This window comes from Triticum aestivum, chromosome 7A, assembly GCF_018294505.1.
Source record: "Triticum aestivum cultivar Chinese Spring chromosome 7A, IWGSC CS RefSeq v2.1, whole genome shotgun sequence".
NCBI classification, from domain to species: Eukaryota; Viridiplantae; Streptophyta; class Magnoliopsida; order Poales; family Poaceae; genus Triticum; species Triticum aestivum.
In genome coordinates, this window is record NC_057812.1 from 93384199 (window position 1) to 93406397 (window position 22199).

The window sequence follows — 22199 nt, forward strand, 5'->3', positions numbered from 1 at the left end:
CTGCATTCTTCAACTCCAAATTCATCCTAGCCTCACTCATCAATTCCTTCTCTTTCATATTCTTCAACTTCAGGTTTTGGATGACAGTTTCTTAAGCACTTGTCAGGTTGCACGGGAGTTCATACTTCTGTTGAAACTTCTCTATAGCTGCATCTTTCTTTGCCATTTCTGCATTCATACCAGCCACCAATTCAGCTCTGCATTGGTGCTGATATGTGACAGCGGACTGCAGATAACTGAAACTCACAACCCTATCCTGCTGAAAGTCCACAAGTTGATGCACATCTTTCACTAACTTGTCATAGTCTGCATCCAGCTTGTTCTTTTCTTCTGTCAAATGATGAATAGTTAAAGCACTTTGAAGATTATCGCTCACCCTAGCAGACTTGCTCTCTTCAACCATTGACCAAAGCTTCAGCAATGCATTCTCCATTGTTGGGGGCCACTACTCATCAACCCACTGAACAAACCCACAATTCTGACCTTCCTGGAAAACTTAGAAGGGCAAAATTTAGTACAATACAACTACTAAGAGTACTAAGCAACAATTAGTTCATGGCAGTACCTAATGTTGGCACTGACATTAACTGATTTTGCACAGCCATTTGCTAAGCAACAGGAGCACATTGTAAAATAAATTGATGTAATCCTACAATGGATGATCAATATATTTACCAGGTAGTAGAGTAACACTCCATTCAATTTAGAAGTTGCTAAGCAGCCATGTGCTAAGAAACAACACTTGCTAAGAATTGACCATTAATATAATGGAATCCTAACAGTAATAAGCAATACAATGTGAACTACTTTGCCCAGCTAAATACACTACACTAGCCTGCATCAACAAACTAGCTAATGAGACTACCTACTGTCAGCAGTAAGCAATAGTTACTAACTGCCTCCACTGAACTTAATATTGAGCAACACTGCATTTGGAAAGAAGTGTAAATAAATAGCATATGCACACAACAAGAGCATATATTTTAACAGAAATGCATTCCACTGAACTTAATAATGAGCATTCCCACAATGAGCACTACAGTAGGGCACATATGACAAACAAATTGAGCATGCACATAACTGAATCACAGGTGGCAAACAAGACTCTGCCACTTTCAATGAACACATCCATTGCTAATCACCAAGGCAAGAAAAATACCGGCTCTGCACATGCTAAGAACCTTCTCCCAGTGATTGTTCCTTCAAACCCACAAGCCTCCTTGATGGCTTCCCATGCTTCTCGCAGAACGCCATCAGATCTAGCTCAAGGCCCTTGTAATCCGGGTCCTCAAGTGAGAAAGGCACCTGCACAGTCAAAAGCACAGCACGAGGACACAGCAAATCAAACGAAATCCTCACAACAAAGACCACCTACACACAAAAATCCCCAATTTTCCTAAACCTAACCCTAACCCTAGCTCCAATGGAGTAACTTACCTGGTTCAGCCCATCAGTGGAGGATACGGAGTGCATGTACGGGGGGCTTGAGTTGTCATCGCTGCTCTCGTCCTCCAAAACCATGGCTGCGGCGGCATGGTGTGGCGGCCGGCGGTGGCGGGAGCAGGCGACGACGAGGCAAAGAGCCGGAAGAAAGGAAGAAGAAGGCGAGCGGGGTCGGGGTCGGGTCTGGCTCGGTCGCACAGGCGCGACTATAACGGTGCGAGCCGGCCTCGTCCTAGTCAGCGCATGGGCACGCGCGCACTGGCCAGCGTGGCACCTGACGGGCGGGCCCAACCGGTCAGTTTTTCTGTCAATACGTATAAAACGAACTTTTAGTCTTTTTCGCAACGGCTCGCCCCAATCTTGGTACTGACACGTAAAAATTACCAATCTTGGTACCAATCTGCTCCCAATGCCTCAATCATGGTACTTCTGTGCAATTTACTCCATGCATAAACTGATGCAGTGATGCAAACCTGGGCGAAGGAGCGACATGTCGTCTGACACACGGTGACTAACACACTGCAGCACTGCGCACGGAAGGTCACGTCACGAGCATACTGCGTCGGCTGTGCACTATAATCCCTGTCATGCCTACTCAGAGCAACTCCAACGGGCCGACCCAAACGGACGGCGTTTTCTCCGCCTTTTGTCTGTTTGGGTCGGCCGGCCGCCCGCCGTCCACCCTCTTTTAGTTTTGGGTCGGTAGTGCGCCCAATGGGCCGACCCATTTCATGACCATGCGCATTTTAGATCATGCCGTCGCCTTGGTTTTGGCGCTCCAGCGCGCGGGAAAGGTTCGCGCACCGGGGGGGAAGCGGCGTAGCGCGCGCTGGTTTTGGCGCTCCAGCGCGCGGGAAAGGTTCGCGCGCGTGCCGCGGCCGACGCTCGTTATAAAGAAGGCGCTCCCTCCACACTCTGTCCGCCGCCCACACTTGCCGCCTCTGCGCCACCATGTAGATCCGCCGCCTGGGCGCTTTGGATTTTCGCGGAGTCCGTGAGCGCCGCTCCGGCGCCTTTTCCTCCGAGATCTGGTTTCGCGGGAAACGTCTCATCCTCGACACTTTCGACACCGCAGAGGAGGCGGCCCGCGCGCACGACGCATCGGCGTGGCGCCTCCTGAGGCCTCGTCGGGATATGAATTTTTTCAACGTGTCGAGCCAGCGGGCGCAGGATCTGGCACCTCTCCCGCGGCTTTTCACCGACGAGGATCGTCGTGTCCACTGGAGGCGGCAGCGTCGCCTCGCCATCGCGGAGAAGAACGTGGAAGCCTTAGTGGTGAGGCGCGGAGGCTTTCCGCAGGACATCGTCGACGAGCGCCAGTTCTACAAGCAAAGGAGGTTGGAGAGGGACGCGAGGAGGAGGGAGCGAGCCGCCTATCGGGAGGTCAAGCGTCCGCGGAAGCAGGCAGCTCAATTGAACTGGAGCTACGAGAAACAGTGGGTTGGGAGTTTGAAGATGAGGCGTATGCTCACGCCTACATTCAGACGTCGGAGGAGTTCATTACCGAGTCGGAGTCAGAAAGCGACGAGTAGTGGTCTTTTCTTTTATCTGTGTACGCTAGAACTACCTATGTATCCATTTTTATCTGAAAAAATGACCGGCGGCGTCGGCGACATAGCAGGCGGGCGAGGGTGTGAATCCATTGTGCCACCGACCAGCGGGCCCGGTGAGGAAAGAGGGCGAGCGCGCACGTCCGTCTTGTGTCCGCGCCGACGCAAATCAGGCTCAAAAATGGGCCGAGAATGGGTCGGCAGGCGGACGAAAGCGGACGCGCGTCCGTTTGGGTCGGCGCGTTGGACCGGCTTTTTTGTCCACGCCGACCCAAACGGACGGCCGCGGACGAAATGGGTCGCCCCATTGAAGTTGCTCTCAGGCCGAGGCCAGCACCCGTGCCAGCCGAGCAAGGTTTGTGTATGTCTTCACAGCCAGCACGTTGAGACAAAATAAGAATATCGAGTGGTTTTCTAGAAAATATATAGGGTAGACCGGAAACGTTTCAACACACATTGTGATTGGCCAATGACTTATTTTATCACATGGGTCCCAAGTTTTATTATCCCGGTGACTGTGTCCTGAATTAGAGGATACTCACCTCATCGGCCTACCACTCATAGCCCAGGCCGAGGACCCACTGATAATCGAAGAATGGAGAATGTTTGGCATGACCCTTGGTGTATTAAAGAATAGAAATATGGGCATTATCTTTTCGAGAAGGCTCGAAACTGGTAAACACTGTGTCTCTTTTTCCATCTAGTCGAGACCATCAACTTGGGAACCCTTTCTAAGACCCGCCGGGTAGTACCACTTTCAAATTCGTACCAAAGAGCATTGTCGCAAAAAAAAAGTAGTGCCAAAGAGCAGCATCGTCTTCAAATTTGTGGCCTGAGCACAATATAACTCACGATACTACTCCTGGCAGGAGTGGAGGACCCGCTGGTACTACATGTCCTTCCATATTTTGCCTTTTGCCATGCATCTCCGTCCAGCTTTGCCACCGATGTGAGCCACTCCCCGTAATTGGCACGCATTGCCCTGTTTGCCTTGGTTCATGATGGCGTTCCCTCCAAAAACGGAAGAAGAAACATGCATGCCTTGGTAGCAGCTGGCTTCAACATGCATCCTCTGGAGTCTGGATGCAAACCAGCTTTCTCTCCTCTGCATGCAAAGTTGCAAAGCCGTGACTTGCTCTCGATTGTTTATGCATAATGGGTGAAGGGTAGTTTAAGAAACGAAACTACTTCACAGCCGACGCGAAATGGACGATTCATGGACGATTGATGATCAAATGGCCGTGCTGGACTTCATTCAATATTTTGATGGCTGGATGTGTAGAATCGTGCAGCAGTCGTGCATGGGTGTCGTTTGTGTAGCACTACTGTTTAAGAAAACCAGAAGAAGGTTTACGTTGGGTGTAGGGAGTAGCCGCAGGAGCTCTACTCGCAGAATACATTTTGCAGTAGTAGAGAAATCAGTAGCGGGTGGAGAGAACTGGATTGTGACTTAACTCAGTCGGTCCACGCCGCTGGACTACTAGCGCATCACACGGGGGCTAAATTCCGTGTTTTGACTCTTTTCTGAAATCTATTCGATATTTGACTCTAGTTTAAAAAAATTTCAAGATCTGACCCTTTCGCTACCGCCAGGGACCATGGCGGCAGGGTATAACAACCTACCGCCAAGGTCCCTGGCGGTAAGGTTGCATGCCCTACCGTCAAAAATCTCTTAAGTATTAAACACAGTGCGTGCTCGTGCCTACCGCCAAGCACCTTGACGGTATGGTTGTGCAGGCTACCGCCAGCCCGGTTGGCGGCAGCGATGTTTCCTACCGCCAAAGTCCCTGGCGGTAGGTTGTTTGACCCTGCCCCTACCGCCATGGACTCTGTCGGTAGCAAAAGGGTCAGATCTCAAAAAAAATTCAAACTAGGGTCAAATCTTGAATAGGTTTCAGAAAAGGATCAAAACACGAAAATTTGCCTCACACGGGCGTCTTCTGTCGTTTGGATAGAACTAGACACTGCAGGGTTGCAGCCTGCTACTAGTACTAGTACTCGAGAAAGTAGTTCATGAATGTATCTTTTTCGCCTGTGTCGACCGAAAATTCGCAGTGTCGTGTGGGTCCGGGGCACGCACCAGTCAAGTCGTGAACTCCGTTCGATTTGCCTCACAATTCACAAAGTGGTTGAATCCCACGTGAGGGCAACTGTCAAAAAGAAAACACCTCAAAAGAAATTTAAGGCCTCCTTTACTTTAAAGGAATTTCATAGGAATTCTAGAGGATAGGATTTTTATAGGAGTTTTTCCTTTAGATCCCTTTGGTTCATAGGAATGGATTCCTATTCCTACATAGGATTGGTTTCTATCCTCCACATTTCATAGAAAAATAAAAAAGAGTCTAGACTCAATGGAAAAATTCCTTTGGTGTCAACCAAATGACATCTTGTTTCCTATTCCTACTCATAGAATTTGAGATACATGTCATCTCATTTCCTACAAGATTCATATTCTTACGATAATCCTATCCTATGAACCAAAAGAGGCCTAAGCTTCAACGATGAAACTAGGCTAAAACTGTGAAGTTTCAACAAGTTTCGGAGATATAATTTTAAACTTTTTTTCGGTCATCATAGACGCAAAATAATTGATTTTTATCGATCGTTCATACTTGAAACTTAAACATTTTTTAAAATTGCCAAAATATATTCAAAATGCTGATCACAAAAAACATGATTATAAAAACATAACTTAATTTGAAATTTTCATTTAAAAGATATAGAACTCTGCAAATTGGGAGCCAAAATAAAAATGCGGCACCAGGGGCTCACGTGCCCCCACTTGCAGCCACAGTTCCTCTTCCCTGTGACGACCAGTAGTCAATCTATTTAAACGCCTCTATACAAATGCATCCACAAAATCAGAGTCATTCCTCGCTGCAGTAGTCTACGGATGCAGCTTCAGAAACTTAACTGCACGCAGACACAATTAAGTCACTGAAGCTCGGTTTGTAGTCTATCTTCGGTTTGTAGTCTATCTTTGTTATACAATAAGAGACGAGCGCGTTTGTGTGCGATGCCTTCTTCTTCCTCCTCTTCTTGCTTGTCCTTGTCCTACTCCTCTTTGTCGTCCTCTTCATCCTCGTCCTTCGACTCGGACTACAAGGTCAACAACTCCGACGTCGACAATGACGCCACCTGCGTCGTCCTCCTGTCGTTCACCAAGGAATATGTCTCGGTCTTGCGCAAAACCAAAGAAACCAAAGTCATCCCCTGTTGCAGGCAAGCACAGTTAAGTCACTGAAGCACAATTCATAGTCTATCATCTTTCATGTACAACAAGAGACGGAAAACGAGAGATCAGGGCCTTCGTGCGTGATGCCTTCTTCTTCTTCCTCCTCCTCCTCTTCCTCATCCTCCTCTTCTTGCTCATCCTCCTCTTCTTGCTCATCCTCGTCCTACTCGTCGTCCTTGTCTCCTGACCTGGACGATGTGCACTGACATCGTCCTCCCGTCGAGGAATACGTCTCGGTCATGTGCACGCAGGACGAGGTTGGCATGATGCATAGAAAATATGGCATCCTGGATGATAAAGTACACCGCCGGCCCACCGACAACCTGTGTGCGAGCTCGTCGCATGAAGTAGGGGAATGTTGATGAGTAATCAAGCCATCAATTTGTCTTTACACTCCAGAAGCCAAACTATAGTCATCGGAGTAGTCGGGGGGTGGAGGACGGATTCGGGTGATGAGAGTGCACGCACGTTGTGGTTAGTGGACAATGGAAGCTGGTATCAGGGCGACAGCCAACTCAGGACTAAATACAGAGCTTGGCGGAGGTGATAGCTTGGGTGCTCGAAGGACGTTGAATTGGTGGAGGAGCTCGACTCGGCAGGGATGAACTAGGCATGAGCCATACTTGGTGCAGAGACAACCTGGTGCGACGATAGTGGAGAGTTGGTGGGCACTTAGACTCAGGATGTAACGTGTGGGCGGTGGCGATGCGTGTTGGAAATATGCCCTAGAGGCAATAATAAAATGATTATTATATTTCCTTGTTCATGATAATTGTCTATTATTCATGCTATAATTGTATTATCCGGAAATCGTAATACATGTGTGAATACATAGACCATAATGTGTCCCTAGTGAGCCTCTAGTTGACTAGCTCGTTGATCAACAGATAGTCATGGTTTCCTGGCTATGGACATGGGGTTGTCATTGATAACGGGATCACATCATTAGGAGAATTATGTGATGGACAAGACCCAAACCTAAGCATAGCACAAAGATCGTGTAGTTCGTTTGTTGTAGCTTTTCTGGATGTCAAGTATCATTTCCTTAGACCATGAGATTGTGCAACTCCCGGATACCGTAGGAGTAACTTGGGTGTGCCAAACGTCACAACGTAACTGGGTGACTATAAAGGTACATTACAGGTATCTCCGAAAGTGTCTGTTGGGTTGGCACGAATCGAGACTGGGATTTGTCACTCCGTATGACGGAGAGGTATCTCTGGGCCCACTCGGTAATGCATCATCATAATGAGCTCAATGTGATCAAGTGGTTGATCACGAGATCATGCATTACGGTATGAGTAAAGTGACTTGCCGGTAACGAGACTGAACAAGGTATTGGGATACTGACGATCGAGTCTCGGGCAAGTAACGTACCGATTGACAAAGGGAATTGAGTACGGGATTAATTAGGTCCTCGACATCGTGGTTCATCCGATGAGATCATCGAGGAGCATGTGGGAGCCAACATGGGTACCCAGATCCCGCTGTTGGTTATTGACCAAAGAGTCGTCTCGGTCATGTCTGCTTGTCTCCCGAACCCGTAGGGTCTACACACTTAAGGTTCGGTGACGCTAGGGTTGTATAGATATGAGTATGCAGTAATCCGAAAGTTGTTCGGAGTCCTGGATGAGATCCTGGACGACACGAGGAGTTCCGGAATTGTCCATAGGTGAAGAATTATATATAGGAAATGTAGTTTCGGCCATCGGGAAAATTTCGGGGTCACCGGTATTGTACCGGGACCACCGGATGGGTCCCGGGGGTCCACCAGGTGGGGCCACCCATCCCGGAGGGCCCCGTGGGCTGAAGTGGGAAGGGGAACCAGCCCATAGTGGGCTGGTGCGCCCCCCCCCCCTTGGCCCCCCATGCGCCTAGGGTTGGAAACCCTAGGGGAGGGGGCGCCTCCACTTGCCTTGGGGGTACTCTACCCCCTTGGCCGCCGCCCCCCTAGGAGATTCCATCTCCTAGGGCCCGTGCACCCCCCTAGGGGGCCTATATAAAGGGGGGAGGGAGGGCATCCGCACCTCAAGTCTTGGCGCCTCCCTCTCCCCTGCTACACCTCTCCCTCTCGCAGAAGCTCGGCGAAGCCCTGCTGTGTTCACTGCTGCATCCACCACCACGCCATCGTGCTGCTGGATCTTCATCAACCACTCCTTCCCCCTTGCTGGATCAAGAAGGAGGAGACGTCATCCACTCTGTACGTGTGTTGAACGCGGAGGTGCCGTCCGTTCGGCGCTTGGTCATCGGTGATCTGGATCACGGCGAGTACGACTCCATCATCCCCGTTCTCTTGAACGCTTCCGCTCACGATCTACAAGGGTATGTAGATGCACTCTCTTCTCGTTGCTAGTTGACTCCATAGATTGATCTTGGTGACACGTAGGAATTTTTTTTGTTTTCTGCTACGATCCCCAACAGTGGCATCATGAGCTAGGTCTATGCGTAGTTACTATGCACGAGTAGAACACAAAGTAGTTGTGGGCGTCGATATTGTCAATTTGCTTGCCGTTACTAGTCTTATCTTGATTCGGCGGCATCGTGGGATGAAGCGGCCCGGACCAACCTTACACGTACACTTACGTGAGACCGGTTCCACCGATTGACATGCACTAGTTGCATAAGGTGGCTGGCGGGTGTCTGTCTCTCCCACTTTAGTCGGATCGGATTCAATGAACAGGGTCCTTATGAAGGGTAAATAGAAATTGGCAATTCACGTTGTGGTTTGGCGTAGGTAAGAAACGTTCTTACTAGAAACCTATAGCAGCCACGTAAAAACTTGCAACAACAATTAGAGGACGTCTAACTTGTTTTTGCAGCAAGTATTTTGTGATGTGATATGGCCAGAGGTTGTGATGAATGATGAATGATATATGTGATGTATGAGATTGATCATGTTCTTGTAATAGGAATCACGACTTGCATGTCGATGAGTATGACAATCGGCAGGAGCCATAGGAGTTGTCTTTATTTTTTGTATGACCTGCGTGTCATTGAGAAACGCCATGTAAATTACTTTACTTTATTGCTAAACGTGTTAGCCATAGTAGTAGAAGTAATAGTTGGCGAGCAACTTTATGGAGACACGATGATGGAGATCATGATGATGGAGATCATGGTGTCATGCCGGTGACAAGATGATCATGGAGCCCCAAGATGGAGATCAAAGGAGCTATATGATATTGGCCATATCATGTCACTATTATTTGATTGCATGTGATGTTTATCATGTTTTTGCATCTTGTTTACTTAGAACGATGGTAGTAAATAAGATGATCCCTCAGAATAATTTCAAGAAAGTGTTCCCCCTAACTATGCGTCGTTGCGACAGTTCGTTGTTTCGAAGCACCACGTGATGATCGAGTGTGATAGATTCCAACGTTCACATACAATGGGTGTAAAACAGATTTACACACGCAATACACTTAGGTTGAATTAACAAGCCTAGCATGTATAGACATGGCCTCGGAACATAGAAGACCGAAAGGTCGAGCATGAGTCGTATAGAAGATACGATCAACATGAAGATGTTCACCGATGTTGACTAGTCCATCTCACGTGATGATCGGACACGGCCTAGTCAAGTCGGATCATGTTATACTTAGATGACTGGAGGGATGTCTATCTAAGTGGGAGTTCATTGAATAATTTGATTAGATGAACTTAATTATCATAAACTTAGTCTAAAATCTTTACAATATGTCTTGTAGATCAAATGGCCAACGTTGTCCTCAACTTCAACGCGTTCCAAGAGAAAACCAAGCTGAAAGACGATGGCAGCAACTATACGGACTGGGTCCGGAACCTGAGGATCATCCTCATAGCTGCCAAGAAAGATTATGTCCTAGAAGCACCGCTAGGTGACGCACCCGTCCCACAGAACCAAGACGTTATGAACGCTTGGCAGACACGTGCTGATGATTACTCCCTCATTCAGTGCGGCATGCTTTACAGCTTAGAACCGGGGCTCCAAAAGCGTTTTGAGCGACACGGAGCATATGAGATGTTCGAAGAGCTGAAATTCCAAGCTCATGCCCGGGTCGAGAGATATGAAGTCTCCGACAAGTTCTTCAGTTGTAAGATGGGGGGGAATAGTTCTGTCAGTGAGCACATACTCAAAATGTCTGGGTTGCATAACCGCTTTACTCAGCTGGGAGTTAATCTCCCGGATGACGTGGTCATTGACAGAATCCTTCAGTCGCTTCCACCAAGCTACAAGAGCTTTGTGATGAACTTCAATATGCAGGGGATGGAAAAGACCATTCCTGAAGTATTTGCAATGCTGAAATCAGCAGAGGTAGAAGTCAAAAAGGAACATCAAGTGTTGATGGTGAATAAAACCACTAAGTTTAAGAAAGGCAAGGGTAAGAAGAACTTCAAGAAGGACGGCAAGGGAGTTGCCGCGCCCGGTAAGCAAGCTGCCGGGAAGAAGCCAAAGAATGGACCCAAACCCGAGACTGAGTGCTTTTATTGCAAGGGAAGTGGTCACTGAAAGCGGAACTGACCCAAATACTTAGCGGACAAGAAGGCCGGCATCACAAAAGGTATATGTGATATACATGTAATTGATGTGTACCTTACCAGTACTCATAGTAGCTCCTGGGTATTTGATACCGGTGCGGTTGCTCACATTTGTAACTCAAAGCAGGAGCTGCGGAATAAGCAGAGACTGACGAAGGACGAGGTGACGATGCACGTCGGGAATGGTTCCAAGGTCGATGTGATCGCCGTCGGCACACTACCTCTACATTTACCTACGGGATAGTTTTAAACCTCAATAATTGTTATTTAGTGCCAGCTTTGAGCATGAACATTGTATCAGGATCTCGTTTAATACGAGATGGCTACTCATTTAAATCCGAGAATAATGGTTGTTCTATTTATATGAGAGATATGTTTTATGGTCATGCTCCGATGGTGAATGGTTTATTCTTAATGAATCTCGAGCGTAATGCTACACATATTCATAGTGTGAGTATCAAAAGATGTAAGGTTGATAATGATAGTCCCACATACTTGTGGCACTGCCGCCTTGGTCACATAGGTGTCAAACGCATGAAGAAACTCCATGCAGATGGACTTTTAGAGTCTCTTGCTTACGAATCATTTGACACGTGCGAACCATGTCTCATGGGTAAAATGACCAAGACTCCGTTCTCAGGAACAATGGAGCGAGCAACCAACTTATTGGAAATCATACATACTGATGTGTGCGGTCTAATGAGTGTTGAGGCTCGCGGTGGCTATCGTTATGTCCTCACCCTCACTGATGACTTGAGTAGATATGGGTATGTCTATTTAATGAAACACAAGTCTGAGACCTTTGAAAAGTTCAAGGAATTTCAGAGTGAGGTTGAGAATCAACGTGACAGGAAAATCAAGTTCTTGCGATCAGATCGTGGGGGAGAATACTTGAGTCACAAATTTGGCACACACTTAAGAAAATGTGGAATAGTTTCACAACTCATGCCGCCTGGAACACCTCAGCGTAATGGTGTGTCCGAACGTCGTAATCGCACTCTATTAGATATGGTGCGATCTATGATGTCTCTTACCGATTTACCGCTATCATTTTGGGGCTATGCTTTAGAGACTGCCGCATTCACTTTAAATAGGGCTCCGTCGAAATCTGTTGAGACGACACCGTATGAATTATGGTTTGGGAAGAAACCTAAGCTGTCGTTTCTAAAAGTTTGGGGATGCGATGCTTATGTCAAGAAACTTCAACCTGAAAAGCTCGAACCCAAGTCGGAAAAATGCGTCTTCATAGGATACCCTAAAGAAACTGTTGGGTATACCTTCTACCTCAGATCCGAGGGCAAGATCTTTGTTGCCAAGAATGGGTCCTTTCTAGAGAAGGAGTTTCTCTCGAAAGAAATAAGTGGGAGGAAGGTAGAACTTGATGAAGTATTACCTCTTGAACCGGTAAGTGGCGCAGCTCAAGAAAATGTTTCTGGGGTGCCAGCACCGACTAGAGAGGAAGTTGTTGATGATGATCATGAAACTTCAGATCAAGTTGCTACTGAACTTCGTAGGTCCACAAGGACACGTTCCGCACCAGAGTGGTACGGCAACCCTGTCTTGGAAATCATGTTGTTAGACAATGGTGAACCTTCGAACTATGAAGAAGCGATGGCGGGCCCGGATTCTGACAAATGGCTGGAAGCCATGAAATCCGAGATAGGATCCATGTATGAAAACGAAGTATGGACTTTGACTGACTTGCCCGTTGATCGGCGAGCCATAGAAAATAAATGGATCTTTAAGAAGAAGACAGACGCGGATGGTAATGTGACCATCTATAAGGCTCGGCTTGTCGCTAAGGGTTATCGACAAGTTCAAGGGGTTGACAACGATGAGACTTTCTCACCCGTAGCGAAGTTGAAGTCCGTCCGAATCATGTTAGCAATTGCCGCATTCTATGATTATGAGATATGGAAAATGGACGTCAAAACGATATTCCTTAATGGTTTCCTCAAGGAAGAATTGTATATGATGCAGCCAGAAGGTTTTGTCGATCCTAAGAATGCTGACAAGGTGTGCAAGCTCCAACGCTCGATTTATGGGCTGGTGCAAGCATCTCGAAGTTGGAACATTCGCTTTGATGAGATGATCAAAGCGTTTGGGTTTATGCAGACTTATGGAGAAGCCTGCATTTATAAGAAAGTGAGTGGGAGCTCTGTAGCATTTCTCATATTGTATGTGGATGACATACTGTTGATGGGAAATGATATAGAATTCTTGGAAAGCATAAAGGCCTATTTAAACAAGTGTTTTTCAATGAAGGACCTTGGAGAAGCTGCTTATATATTAGGCATCAAGATCTATAGAGATAGATCGAGACGCCTCATTGGTCTTTCACAGAGTACGTATCTTGACAAGATTTTGAAGAAGTTCAAAATGGATCAGTCAAAGAAGGGGTTCTTGCATGTATTGCAAGGTACGAGATTGAGCTTGGATCAATGCCCGACCACGGCAGAAGATAGAGAAAAGATGAGTGTCGTTCCCTATGCCTCGGCCATAGGGTCTATCATGTATGCTATGCTGTGTACCAGACCTGATGTAAACCTTGCCGTGAGTTTGGTAGGAAGGTACCAAAGTAATCCCGGCATGGAACACTGGACAGCGGTCAAAAATATCCTGAAGTACCTGAAAAGGACTAAGAAAATGTCTCTCGTTTATGGAGGTGACGAAGAGCTCGTCGTAAACGGTTACGTCGATTCTAGCTTCGACACGGATCTGGATGACTCTAAGTCACAAACCGGATACGTGTATATTTTGAATGGTGGGGCAGTAAGCTGGTGCAGTTGCAAGCAAAGCGTTGTGGCGGGATCTACATGTGAAGCGGAGTACATGGCAGCCTCGGAGGCAGCACACGAAGCAGTCTGGGTGAAGGAGTTCATTACCGACCTAGGAGTCATACCCAATGCATCGGGCCCGATGACTCTCTTCTGTGACAACACTGGAGCTATTGCCCTTGCCAAGGAGCCCAGGTTTCACAGGAAGACCAGGCATATCAAGCGTCGCTTCAACTCCATTCATGAAAGTGTTCAAAATGGAGACATAGAGATTTGTAAAGTACATACGGACCTGAATGTAGCAGATCCATTGACTAAACCTCTCCCTAGAGCAAAACATGATCAACACCAGAATTCCATGGGTGTTCGATTCATCACAATGTAACTAGATGATTGACTCTAGTGCAAGTGGGAGACTGTTGGAAATATGCCCTAGAGGCAATAATAAAATGATTATTATATTTCCTTGTTCATGATAATTGTCTATTATTCATGCTATAATTGTATTATCCGGAAATCGTAATACATGTGTGAATACATACACCACAATGTGTCCCTAGTGAGTCTCTAGTTGACTAGCTCGTTGATCAACAGATAGTCATGGTTTCCTGGCTATGGACATGGGGATGTCATTGATAACTGGATCACATCATTAGGAGAATGATGTGATGGACAAGACCCAAACCTAAGCATAGCACAAAGATCATGTAGTTCATTTGCTGTAGCTTTTCTAGATGTCAAGTATCATTTCCTTAGACCATGAGATTGTGCAACTCCCGGATACCGTAGGAGTGCTTTGGGTGTGCCAAACGTCACAACGTAACTGGGTGACTATAAAGGTACATTACAGGTATCTCCGAAAGTGTCTGTTGGATTGGCACGAATTGAGACTGGGATTTGTCACTCCGTATGATGGAGAGGTATCTCTGGGCCCACTCGGTAATGCATCATCATAATGAGCTCAATGTGATCAAGTGGTTGATCACGGGATCATGCATTACGGTACGAGTAAAGTGACTTGCCGGTAACGAGACTGAACAAGGTATTGGGATACCGACGATCGAGTCTCGGGCAAGTAACGTACCGATTGACAAAGGGAATTGAGTACGGGATTGATTAGGTCCTCGACATCGTGGTTCATCCGATGAGATCATCGAGGAGCATGTGGGAGCCAACATGAGTATCCAGATCCCGCTGTTGGTTATTGACCAGAGAGTCGTCTCGGTCATGTCTGCTTGTCTCCCGAACCCGTAGGGTCTACACACTTAAGGTTCGGTGACGCTAGGGTTGTATAGATATGAGTATGCAGTAATCCGAAAGTTGTTCGGAGTCCCGGATGAGATCCTGGACGTCACGAGGAGTTCCGAAATTGTCCGAAGGTGAAGAATTATATATAGGAAGTGTAGTTTCGGCCATCGGGAAAGTTTCGGGGTCACCGGTATTGTACCGGGACCACCGGATGGGTCCCCGGGGTCCACCGGGTGGGGCCACCCATCCCGGAGGGCCCCATGGGCTGAAGTGGGGAGGGGAACCAGCCCATAGTGGGCTGGTGCGCCCCCCCTTGGGCCCCGCATGCGCCTAGGGTTGGGAACCCTAGGGGAGGGGGGCGCCTCCACTTGCCTTGGGGGTACTCTACCCCCTTGGCCGCCGCCCCCCTAGGAGATCCCATCTCCTAGGGCCGGCGCACCCCCCTAGGGGGCCTATATAAAGGGGGGAGGGAGGGCAGCCGCACCTCAAGTCTTGGCGCCTCCCTCTCCCCTGCTACACCTCTCCCTCTCGCAGAAGCTCGGCGAAGCCCTGCTGTGTTCACTGCTGCATCCACCATCACGCCGTCGTGTTGCTGGATCTTCATCAACCTTTCCTTCCCCCTTACTGGATCAAGAAGGAGGAGACGCCATCCGCTCCGTACGTGTGTTGAACGCGGAGGTGCCGCCCGTTCGGCGCTTGGTCATCGGTGATTTGGATCACGGCGAGTACGACTCCATCATCCCCGTTCTCTTGAACGCTTCCGCTCGCGATCTACAAGGGTATGTAGATGCACTCTCCTCTCGTTGCTAGTTGACTCCATAGACTGATCTTGGTGAAACGTAGGAATTTTTTTTGTTTTCTGCTACGATCCCCAACAATGCGAGCCGGAGAGCATGGCATGAGAGAGATGGAGCGAGAGTTGAAGGTGGAGACGAGTCTTGGGGCGTAGAACCCTAGCGCTCGTTCAGTTGCAAATGTGAAGGAAAAAGAACATAGGACTAGGGAGAAAAGAGACTTGAGATGTCACTCGAAAAAAATTGAGATGTCACCCGAAAAAAAAAGAATTGAGATGTCACGTGCTGTAAAATCCAATAGGATTTCAGATCGCCCCTCTGGAGTCATCGTTACCAAAGAGTCGGGGAGCGATCGGCAATGCCATGCCTGGCCTCCATCTCCAGCACCAATCTAGTTTTGAGTTTTTATGGTTCGCACAGACGATGGCGTACGATCTCGGTACTACTCCTGGCCGCAAGCCGCAAAGCGGCAGGACCCGCTCGTGCTACACGGCCGTCAACATTTTCCCACCCATGCGAGCCACTCCCAGTTAATAGCATACTAGACCAATGGCGCGCGTTGCCGGGTCCTAACATTTGTGGCTAAGCATGTCTGCCAGATATACTATCATTGTGGAAGAAGCTTAGCATATTATGCCCGCATAATAACTTAGTAATTTGCATGCCCATGACAAAGTATAAGTATTTAGTTTTGTTCAAAAGCAGCATGACATAGAGTTTTGCCGCTTTTGTAGAATTGACTTGTTAAGCACTGTGGCCCAACATCTAAAAGAACTCCAGTATACACTATAAATGTACCAAAAGCAAGGTAATAAAGGTATAGTTGACGCACAGGTTTTAATCCCACATGTTTCATTTCCGGTCCAGCCTCAACAATTTCAAAAGTCTGTACAAAATATAAAACAGGAGCAGATATGGAAACAACATTCTCAAAGAGGCGGGAGAAGAAAACACATATAATAGTATTTGTTCACTATAAAACACACATAATTAAACGATACATGGTTGTAATGCTTATGTATGTTCCACATTTTATAGGTTAAAATCATAGTACAGGTGCTTAACACAAGTCCATTCTACAAAAGGCTCAAGCATCAGCATTTACACCATGTCATTGTAGTTAGTGGTAAAATAGATCATTAGATAGTTGGTGTACAGGCAGACGATCCCTAACATCAAACAATACATAGATCATTTTATCAACAACCAAGTCAACATTGAGTACCTATGAATAAATCAATCTCACTTAATTACATGTGGTCATTTAGCAAAATGCTTAGGACAAATAGATGTTAGAACGCACCAAGGCACATCCATGCTACTCTTCTACTTCAGCTCATCTTCCCAGCAAGTATAGTTTTTTCTCCAAACGATAGACTCAGCTGGTTTCACTTGTGTAGAGCCATTCATTAAGAATCCCCTGGAAAGCAGCAGGGGTAAAGGTGCAGAACTACCAAATTAATCTCGCAATGCTGCATCTCTCTTGCCATCTTCTTATTTACAGTCTGTGTGCTCTTAAGATCCAAAGTAATCAAGCAAAGTAGCTTCAAGCAAAGAATCCCCTGTAAAGTTTTCCATCTTATTTACGACGACGACACGCAAGTTGTCCACGCCCAGAGGCTGCCGCCGGTCGAGAAGCCGAACCAGAGGCCGCAGTGATCCTTACATATAATGATGCTATCTGATGGTCAAATCAAACAAATGAAACATAAGGGGGAAATGAAAAGAATGCTCTGTCATTAAAGCATGACAGAATTCCATGACACTATGAATTACAACATGTTCTCTGGAAAAACACACAATAGTATCTTCTGAAAAAAAATTTAGCCAAAACATCAGGGCCACCCAGATTTTGGTAGAAAAAGTGCTTTCCATGTTCTACGTTTGGGTGTAAGCCAAAGCTGATCAATGTATAAAAGCTTTCGTGCAAAGAACAAAAGATCAATTGGCTTGACAATGTAATCATAATATCACTTGGCAAGGTTTGCAAAATAAGATGATGGAAGGAGATACCTTAGTTCTTAAAGTTCCTGAAGTTATGCATCTGGTTATATCTGTAAAATAGAATACAAACAGTTATTAATGCTGGAAATCCATGAGTGCGAATACGATTTGGATATCCGAAATGTGAAAATCCAGAAAGAGTAAATGCATGTAGAATATCTTTCATTTTAAAGATACCGAAGACCTTTCCCGCTGTGAAAGCATGTAGACCAGCTATCCCAGAAAACAGTTAATTTATTTCATACCTGAAGGAGATAAACAGCCACATACATTTAGTTGAACACATTGTATATGTCGATTCAGCAACAACAAATCATGTCAAAAGTGCCATAAATAGCCCATATTTTTTCTGTCCTGCAAAATATGGTATACAGATTAAAATGTGCATCTATCTATAATGCAGTAACAGAGGCAAAACTATAAAGTATCAAAAATGCAATATAGTACCATGCAGTTACCAAACGCAGGGCATTGGCGATCATAACCTCTAAGACTAGCCACAGTGGGAGTAACTTCAGCAGTAACTTCAAGTCCAACTCAGCAAATTTGTCTATGTGGCAAAGAGTTAATGAAGAGAGAGGTAGTTCTAGTAACTTAGCTAGTTACTGTAACATCACATATCCCAATGCAATATGAGTATAGAACCTAATAAATCGAGCTTTGCATGACACCACACATATGTTACTACCCACTATGAAGGTAGTAACATAATCTAGGGATATGTGTATATTACTAGTGTATGTTATTCTCCATTGTGGCTAGTCTAACGTTGCTCTGCAAAGCAACAGTTACAATGCCTCACCCTTGAGAGTGATGGATACCTCTACACCAAAAGTACAAAAGATGTTAGCATGTTAATGCACGACCTCCACATTTCAGGTTAGGAACTTAACACTATGACAACTTCACTGAAAGCTTTACTTTCTCAACACCTCACCCAAGAATATAGCATCCACGAAATCTTTGCAGCCAGCCGCTTCCAAAAATGAAGATTCATATGCAACAATGCCAGGATCGTCAGAAAGAATCATGCAATAAAAAATCAAATTAATGCATCTCCCTAAAACAAAATAAGTTAATAATATGATTTCATTCTCCCTAGAAAATCATCATATCTAGGCAAAGATAGTAGAGGGCCAAGCAAGGGACCAGAAAAAAATACCTCCTTCGACAACACGCCGGCGGCCAAGACGACGTCCATGTCATGGCACCATAGAGGATTTGAGACCTTCATCCAAATGTGCAGCTCATTCTCCTCCTGCAAAGTCCAAGAGGTGATTCAGGGAGGAGGAAATGCATCAGCAAATCAAACTCAGAGAGGGAAAGAAGAATGGGGGGAGTGGGCACCGGGATGGCTTACCGTCCTTGTCCTGGCATCCTCTCTGGCGCTGCAGTTCTCACTGCTCCTAGATCGAGTCAGTGGCGTGCCGGTGGCGTATGCCTCCATTGCTACGTCTCCGTCTATGGACGGCAGGGGAGGGGCGGGGCTGCAACTGCCACTCGTGAGAGCAGCAGCCGCCGGCTTGAGATGAGAGACGGCATGGGAATGGTTGTTGGCCGATGGAAATGGTGGGTGTCGGCGCGAGGGGAGGAGAGGAGGCGAGGAAGAGATAAAAGAGTGTGGGCTCGGAAGGGGAGAGGGCGGCGGCGGCTCTGAGGTCGACGCAGGAGGAGACGACGCGGTGGCGATCTGGTCGGCTAACGGCGCCATGTGCGACGAAGATTGTGGATGGATCATTGTCCCTCGTGCTCGCCGCGTCCAGGGGAGGAGGCGGGCATGGCAGCGTGAGGGCAACGGGGAGAGCAGCGGTGGCGGCGAACACGGCGTTGGGAGTGGAAGGGGAGATGCGAGAGCATGGTGGCCGCTGCAAGAGAGAAGGAGAGGGGTGCGGCAGGGATGGCGGCTAGGGTTCTCGCCCAATCGGGCTCGCTCCTCCGCTTTACACAGAAACAACCCATCCACAACACGTCACGCAAGGGCAAGGACGCTAAATTCCGTAAATGCCCTCGGCGGGATCAGAAAATTACAGGCGGTGGCAAGATTTTTTGACCGCGGGCCGCCCGCACCGGGTGTCTGCGCACGGGAGCCACAGACAGGTGTGGCCCACCATCGGCGCACCCCACCATCAGAAAGACACGCCTAAATATCCCGCGGTGAGAAAAAAATTCACTACTCATTGCTCCATCCATCCATTATATCCAACGGCCGAGAACAAACAGAAGGTCGATCCAAAGGTCCAGAACACATCAAGCTTGAGACCGGACGGCCCAAAATCGCTGAGCTCTGAGGAGGCCCAGGTTCAGACGTGAATCTAAGGGTTTCTTTGATTCAAAGAATTTGCATAGGAATTCTGAAGGATTAAAATCCTTAGGATTTTTTCCTATATTGGTTGTTTGACTCACAGGATTGAATTCTATAGGATTTTTTCTTAAGGATTTTTTGTACTACTTCTCATAGGATTTATAGCATCCAGTCAAACTTCTTTGAAAGAATCTTTTGTTTTTCCTATGATGCAATCAAACAATCTAAACTCTTATAGAATTAAGATGAGCATGATATTTTAATACTATGATTTTTCTACAATCCTGCGAATTAAAGAGGTCCTAAGTATGGGATGCATGCCTTGGCGCTGGCTTTGATTGCCGGTCGCCCGCATGCACTTACTCTCGATTTTTTTTTGAAATGGAACACACCAATTCCATACTTAAACTGGCTCAGCCAAATTGCTGGCCATACAAACTAGTACATCGTTTGGCAGGCCCTCCGGCCAAAGCTGGGTAGCCGCCTGTTGGGTGGCACCAAAGGCAGCAATAGTATGCGCAAGATTATTAGGCCCTCCACTATGTGTTCGGTGCCAGAAATTTAAAAAGTTTGTCACATACACTTCGATGCCAAATGTAAAAAGTTTAGCACCGGCACCACAACGTGAAGGATTTGGCACCCATCCACCTCTGGCCCACCTACGTATAAACTAGTAATATATCAGCTCAAAGCAGTGTCTCGCCGGTGGTGCCTCGCATGCAAAAGTACAGTGGCTGCCTAGTTTATTGCCTCAACGAAATATGGCGTCGGAGCAAGTAGAGGAATCGATGCCCTGAAATTTTTATTTGGCATCGGCTGGGCTATGTAGGACACCGGTGCCAAATGTTCAAAAAGTGAATTTGGCATCGGTTTTGGCCTACATAGTGGAGGGCCTTACAGGCCCGGGGGCAAAAGAGAACGAGCAAGCATTAAAATTTCGGCGAGCAAAGACTCTGATTTCTTTAAACAGGATGCCTTCCAGTGTCCGGTCTAGCTCAGAGCTTTGTAGCGCTTTGACGAGCGTCTGGCAATCAGACTCCAACTGCACATACTGCATACCCTGTTGCGAGGCCGCCTGTAACGCTACACCGCATGCCGACGCTTCCGTCTGCAGCGCACTTGCTACATGCCGCAAGCAACCCGCGCCGGAGCCTCTCACGTCTCCAGCCTAGTCGCGGATCACAAAGCCCCAGCCTCCCGACCCATCGGCTCTCGATTGTTAGGCCAACTCCACCGCGCGACCCTATCCTATCCATTCCCGTTTGTTTGAGGTAAAACGGACAAACGAGACGGCCCAGCGCGTGAGCATAAACGGACTTTTGTCCGTTTTGTGTCCGCTTTCGACCCATCCCCGACCCAAGTTTGTGCCAGTTTTGGGGTGAAACGGACAGCGGGCGGACGGGCGGGACGCACGCGCTTGTCCTCTCCTGACCCACTTGTCGGTGGGAGAAACCAAAACCCCCCACGCCCATTTGCTGCCATTTCCCCCAAACCCTTCCACGTCCCTCCCGCCGCCCCTCTCTCCCCCGACCATGGCCGACGCCCGCCGAGTTCCGGCGGCCTGGTCGTCGACCCGCCCGCAAAGGTGAAGAAGAAGGCGCCAAGGAAGCCGCGGTCGGAGTGCACGTCGGAGGAGATCGCCAAGTTGGACGCGGAATCGACGAAGAGGAGGGAACGGAGAGCGGCCGTCAAGGTCAATGCCGCCGTGGCCAAGTTCGCTGCCCAGCGCGAGGAGCTGGAGGCCGCGCGGCGCAAGGCCGCTACCGACGAGAAGGAGGACCTCGTCAACAAAGCGCACGCCATCCTCATGCTTGGCATGGGACGTCCGGCCGGGTTCCCTGCAGCGACCGTCGGCCCGGCGAGCACAGGCTCGTCGGTCGCCCGGCCTACGCACTGCCAGTCGCCGATGTCGCGCGCCGCGCCCATGTCGCCCGGCTTTTCTCCGCCAAGGCACGACGGCCAGACCCGTTTCTCGGCGTCGCCGGACATGGGCTTGTTCGCGCCGTCCACACCGCGCCCCGCGACCGTCATCGACATCAACGTCACGCCTGGGTCCAGCAGCGGCGGGAGGCCGTCCGTCGAGATGCAAAGAAAGCAGGCACGGGCACCGTTCACGGGCACCATGCCGGCCCCTCGCGTCTTGTTTGACGGAATGCCAACCCCAACGCCAACGGTCGACGACCCCTTCTACAACCAGTACATGGAGAACGTGATCTTTGAGGGTAGGCATGGCCGTGCCTACGACCCCGAGGAGACCCAAAGTCAGGATGGCCGCGCCGAGTACATGCCCGATGAAGAGGCCGATGACCGTGCTGACTACGACCA

The 22199-nt window shown here is 48.0% G+C and overlaps 1 protein-coding gene across 12 annotated transcripts; it reads right to left on the minus strand.

The window, feature by feature from the left end:
• Positions 1-16738: 16738 nt before the first annotated feature.
• Positions 16739-19518, minus strand: LOC123151684 (proline-rich receptor-like protein kinase PERK2). Of its 12 annotated transcripts, none has more exons than XR_006475773.1 (5): positions 18933-19518; positions 18735-18830; positions 17818-17926; positions 17582-17622; positions 16739-17249 (listed from the first exon to the last, which is right to left on the minus strand). XR_006475773.1 is itself a non-coding variant. In XM_044571353.1 (5 exons), the coding sequence occupies exons 1-4, from the start codon at positions 19308-19310 to the stop codon at positions 17891-17893; spliced, it is 549 nt and encodes a 182-aa protein (XP_044427288.1). In that variant the 5' UTR covers positions 19311-19518; the 3' UTR covers positions 16739-17249; positions 17582-17890. The 12 variants fall into 12 exon arrangements, 2 of the variants coding, with proteins under 2 accessions (XP_044427288.1, XP_044427289.1); XR_006475771.1 differs by having other exon boundaries at positions 18510-18830; XR_006475772.1 differs by having other exon boundaries at positions 17843-17921; positions 18020-18830.
• Between the last annotated feature and the right edge of the window lie 2681 nt (positions 19519-22199).